This window comes from Trachymyrmex cornetzi, unplaced genomic scaffold (assembly GCF_001594075.2).
Source record: "Trachymyrmex cornetzi isolate Tcor2-1 unplaced genomic scaffold, Tcor1.1 scaffold687, whole genome shotgun sequence".
Taxonomy (NCBI): domain Eukaryota; kingdom Metazoa; phylum Arthropoda; class Insecta; order Hymenoptera; family Formicidae; genus Trachymyrmex; species Trachymyrmex cornetzi.
In genome coordinates this window covers 557,409-562,918 of record NW_017300011.1, presented here as the reverse complement: position 1 = coordinate 562,918, position 5,510 = coordinate 557,409, and the positions used below count along the sequence as shown (strand labels likewise).

General features: G+C 34.5%; 2 protein-coding genes across 2 annotated transcripts in view; one reads left to right on the top strand and one right to left on the bottom strand.

Annotated features, from left to right (window-relative positions):
- The window catches only part of wb (wing blister), a 183,941-nt gene extending 180,492 nt beyond the window's left edge, over window positions 1-3,449 (bottom strand). Inside the window, exon 1 of the mRNA XM_018517448.1 lies at window positions 3,131-3,449. Within this exon, the coding sequence (XP_018372950.1) occupies window positions 3,131-3,260 (130 nt within the window). The 5' untranslated portion in view covers window positions 3,261-3,449. The remainder of the gene's footprint in view (window positions 1-3,130) is intronic.
- A 1,654-nt stretch (window positions 3,450-5,103) lies between these two features.
- LOC108767510 (uncharacterized) overlaps window positions 5,104-5,510 on the top strand; it is a 5,641-nt gene continuing 5,234 nt past the window's right edge. Inside the window, exon 1 of the mRNA XM_018517422.1 lies at window positions 5,104-5,179. Within this exon, the coding sequence (XP_018372924.1) occupies window positions 5,104-5,179 (76 nt within the window). The remainder of the gene's footprint in view (window positions 5,180-5,510) is intronic.

Below are 5,510 nucleotides of genomic sequence, written 5' to 3'. Positions count from 1 at the left end.
ATTTTTTTTTCAGCAAATAATTAGCAAATAAAGAGCACTAAATTTTTGACCTATCGCGATTTTGATTTTCGATGGTGGGGGGTCCAGGTTAATGGGGGTGAAGAATATCATATTTTGTTACTTTAAAAGCTTTAAAAAACTAACAAAAAATCAAAAAGTTTTTAAAAATATTAAATTGCCATTAATTAATGCTTTCAAACAGATATTAATTAATTGGTATACATGTATATACCGATACAATTTATTTATTTATACGCGTCTACAATAAATCTTCCGCGGAAAAGTTCAGCCGCTCATAAATTGCATTAAATTACACCGGCCGGAAACGCTTTACCCTCTTCGCGCTTTCTCTCTCCATGCGTTTCTCCTGTCTCTCGGCATTTTTGTTACTCATCGTTCGAGTGCGCACGTTACACGCGATATCGGCGATATGAGAGAATCGATATTCCCGAGAGAGACCGCCTTTGATCGCCCTGGAGTAACGAGGTAAAAGGGTGCGTTCGCACTCGCGATGCGCCCTACGGTGGAGATTCGAGGCGGCCGTCGTTGTGTTGCTAAATATAAAGCAAAGAGACCCCCAAAGAGAAGAAGGAGGCTGAGGAATGTCCTGACGCTTAATATTCTCGGACCAGACACACGTTTTACGAGGTCGTGCGGGATTCGGTCAGAATTTTCGGCAATATTTTAAAAGACCGCACACGTATCACGTCCGGGACTGCGTGGTTTTTGCCTCGTGTCATGCCGGAAACCAGTCAAAATTTAAGAAGCGAGATTACACGTTATCGCGGGAGAAAACCACAAGAGGCGCCATGCAGTGCGAGGGATTTAATCTCGGGAAAATATCATCAGGGAATAACGTGGTGCAGCATCACGTGGGCGTCTTTATGCATATGGATCGTGTCTCGAAAGTGCAATCCGGTGCAAGATTTAATGTAATATCGGTTAATTAACTTCCGTGCCGGCCCAGACGTTAGGAAATAATTTGTGAAATGGCGATTGAACATTTAACACTATAGGTAGAAAAAGACTCTGGTTGTATTAGTTAGCATGGTTAAAAATAGACAAATCAAAATTTTCTGGTTGAAGCTATCATAATTCTAATTGAGATAACTGGAATTGTGATTGATATCGATACGATCAGAATCTATTGGTCCATTCATTTTTAACAAGAATTTTTTTCTGTATAGCTATACTGAACGGTTATTATTGATCGTTCCTATTTTTTAGATTAATATTTTTGTGAAAGATAAGATTCTAAAATTTATTAACTTTTTAATAATTATGTCCTTTATATTGATAATATATTTGATTTTTCATCGCGTTTTTTATTTTCATAGTAATTCATTTGCTTGGTTCTTTACATAAATATGAGAACGTTAGTACTTTTATAATATTATTAGCTAAAATATAACGATGGACGTTATAGTTAAAAATAATTACTTATGTACTTTTTCATAATATATAATTGTTAATATAATCATAATCAAATATTATTCATAGATTATTTAAAACCTTCAGCTTCAATCAACCGATTACATATATTAATTATAGTCAAATATTATTAATAAATTATTCAATGCCTTCAACTTTAGTCGCAAATGTCCCCGATACAATTATGGTTGATTGAAGCTGAAAGTTTTAAATAATTTATGAATATTTAAGTATGATTTATGTAAAGAATTGGTAATTGTATTAGTGTAAAAAAAATGTGCATAAATATGATATATTATACATATAAATGTATGTTAATGTGTTACAGTGCATAAAACAGCATTGATTTTCTTAAAAAGAGGCAGTTTGCTCCCACTAAAATTCAATCGCGACAAACTCGAGGCGTTTTGTTATTGCACCGATTTGAATAACGTTCAATACGTTATGGACAAATGGTCGTATTCTATGCGTGTGCGTAATATTTATGTCTTATGCAAATCCGAACGCCATAACGTCAGTGGCCGCATGGCAATGATATCGTAATCTGCATTTAAAAAGTACCTATACATGTATAAATGGAAATAAAGATTTCATCGTGCGAAGTATGTCATAAAAGAAGTTCGAAATAGTTGAATAAAATGAATCAGAATGAAAATATAAACCGCATCAGTTGGCTGTGTTTTAGCAGAACAAGTAGCTTTGCAATTATAAAATTCTTTGGTTATCTTTAGTTCATCACTGGATCTACATAAACCAATCATATTAAAAAATCTTATAACAATTGCAAACCTGATTTTTCTGTTGAATACAAACAAAGACAGAAAACGTATAATACATCTTCAAAAAAATAAAATAATTTGTAACATATAGAATGTCTCAATTTTTCATAGACTAAAATGTTATATAAATAGAACGAAATCCTATTTCAAATAACACATTACAAGTAGAACAAATAAAATATTACAACTCCAATAAAAATATAGATATTACGTGAAATTTAATAATCTTCAGTTATTATATCAACATTTGATTTTGATTGTATTATATCAATATAAAAGTTTGATTACTTTTAAATATCTAACAATAAGTTAAAATTCTATTTTTCCTTATTTCTTTTTAATAACATTTATTGCATCTAAAACTACCTGGGTCAATGTTTTTTTAAATTATTTCTTTAAAAATACTTTTATTCGTAATGCAATGAATAAATTAATAATAAAATTTTAGAAATTAAAAAATAACAACTCTCTAAATTATGATTGTTTCATTGTTCTCTAAAGTTTCTTCCACGACATTTGCGTTTCACAATTTTAATTGAAAGAAGTCTATTGGAATTTATAATAAAAAAATCAAAACATAAAAAAACTCTCTCGTTAAAACAAATGAAATTAAAATATACATTTTTTTTTATTCAATAAAATTATTCAACATCAATTATTGATTCAAAAACACTAAACTAGATTGTCTTAGATAAATTAAAAGTAATAAATATAATTTAAAAAATTACTAAATTTTAATATTTGTTTAAATAATACTAATGAAACATTTACTTATAATAAATAAAACGATTTTTAAACCAAATTAATAGTTCTTGTACCAAATAAATATATGTTTACATTTAGTAAATATTTTATTATTCAACTAAATATTTATTAAAATTTAGTAAATTTGTTTAGTGTAGCAAATAGCAGGTACTTACTTTGCTTAAGACTATGTCTAAATCCGCGCGCTTGGACGGCTGTCAGGTCGTTCAGGAACAACGAGAAGACAATAACGAGAAGGCGTAACGTGACGTTGCCAGCATGTCCCTTCTTCGTGACAGTGGCCATGGTCCACGAGGATTCCTATAATTCCTTGACACCACCGAACAAAGGTGATCATTGACAGGAGGCACTCACATAGTCCGTAAATCGTCGAACGGAAAAAAAGAGAATAAAAGAGAAAAACGATGAGCGAAAAATTACTGTCTCACTCCGCTCCGGCTCTCGTCGTTCATCGATTCGCGTCGCATCGTCGTATCGCCATGTTGATCGCCTCGTGATAGATCGCGCGCGAAAATCAGCAATTTATCCACACCTCGTCGTCGCGTTTCCGTTTCGCTAATTCGTCGACGATTATCGCGAATTTCTGAACGCCACTCGATCATACCGAAACACATCGACGACTTTCGCTTTCTCTACACGACGAGATTTCCAGAACGATCATCGCCACGTTATTCGACATTATCTTGTCTCCATCGGACAACTTCAGAACGACGCCAACGGGTCGCACCTCCGTCTTCGCCGTCGGCGCACGTTAATCCACGTTAATCCATTGACATCAACGTCAGATTTGATTCTCGATATCACGCACTCGCGAATTTTCCCCGCGCGATATTCCGAAATGACGAACACGACGCGAATGCTTCCGCGAAAGCGAAAACTCGAACCACGTGAATTTAGCCACGAGTGCGTTCACTGCTCCGCGCTTCGAATTCGCGGTCGACTGAAAAGTTCGTTAGATATTTTCGAAAGATATTTTCGGCGTTCACTTGTTGCTCTCGGAGACGAGGAATCTTTTACCGGCGCGCATTCACTCTGCTCCTCCGAGTGTAGATGACGATAGACGAAGAGATAAATCACCACCGCACCACGCGACACGCCACCACGGTGGTTGGCGATCCCGCACATACGACGTGTATGAAGTAGAAATTTAATGTCTTACTTTCTTTCCGCGTCCACGCGGGAACATCCGTCTGCAGGAATGGGCGCCACACTTTTAACAGAGAGAGAGAGAGAGAGAGATTACTCCTAAATTCTAAACCGAGAAACTAGCCGCGTGCGAGAAAGAAGGGAAAGACACGCCAACAACGCTCCAGCATTACCGACGTGAAGGTCGCGAGCGAACTGACTGAAGCAAGCGCCGAGTCACCGTCACCACCGAGCGCCGCGCGGTCACCCCCACCCCTCTCACATTATTATACTTCCAATACGGTTACGCCTCAGACTCGAGACACGCACAAAGGACATTAATTTTTTTATGTCTATTACCGAAGTCAATTCTTAATTTTTTGTGAACGACGCAATATAATAATACAAGAATTTTATTGCAACTAAAGCCAGCAGCACACGATGCTTGTTTTCTTACTGGATAGTAAGAATAATAGTGTGCTGCTGGCTTAAATGTTAAAAAACCAGGGTTGGTAAAGACTAATGTTTTTTTTTTTAAGAATAAAACATATTGTGTTTCTTCTTGAATGTATTTTTAAAGCTTCAAATATGCTTTAAACAGTACTATAAAAAAAACATATTAAAAACATCAATTAAGAATGTTTTGAACTGTTTAAAATACGTTTAAAACATGTTTTTTACCAACCCTGTAAAAAACGCAATTGCGCTTAATGAAAAGTTTTAAAAATACAGATTTTATATAAAGACGAAGATATCTTCCACTGTTCTTTGTACTGGTTAAAACATACATGATTGTAACATCAAATATTTATGTGGATTGTGTACAACGCTTATATTCTTCTGTACTGTTCTTTCTATTTAGACTCCTTTCTTATATTTATTTTTAAACACTTCTCACGTATGTTCCTTCACAACCTTACATCCCTTCTCAAATTGGTAGTCGCAACAGTATAAGTAATGTAATGAAACACGCAGTCTATAACGTATTTGCGCGTGTTCGATCATGGGAAGCACACGTATTTGTGTTCAATTGTGCGTCTTTATGGCGTTCGTCGCCGCCGTTGTCGTAACTGACCCAGGTAAATCGTAAAAATCAATATCTCATTTTCTATCGCTTAAGTAATTTAATTACTTTTAAAACATAACACTTCCATACAAAATTAGCCAAATATTACGTCGATGGACTGATAATATGATTAGTAATAGAAAAAATAGAAAACCTACGTGATTCGAATTAATTTCACTCGTTTATAATTATTAACAACTTTTCGATATTTTCTTTTTCGTTTTTAATTGAAAAGCATATACATGTATATGAGGCATTCTTTTACAAACCGAACACTTTTTTTTTCGACATTTTTAAATCGCTTCAAACTTTTTTTACCAATTGTAGGTATAAAATAAGCGAAC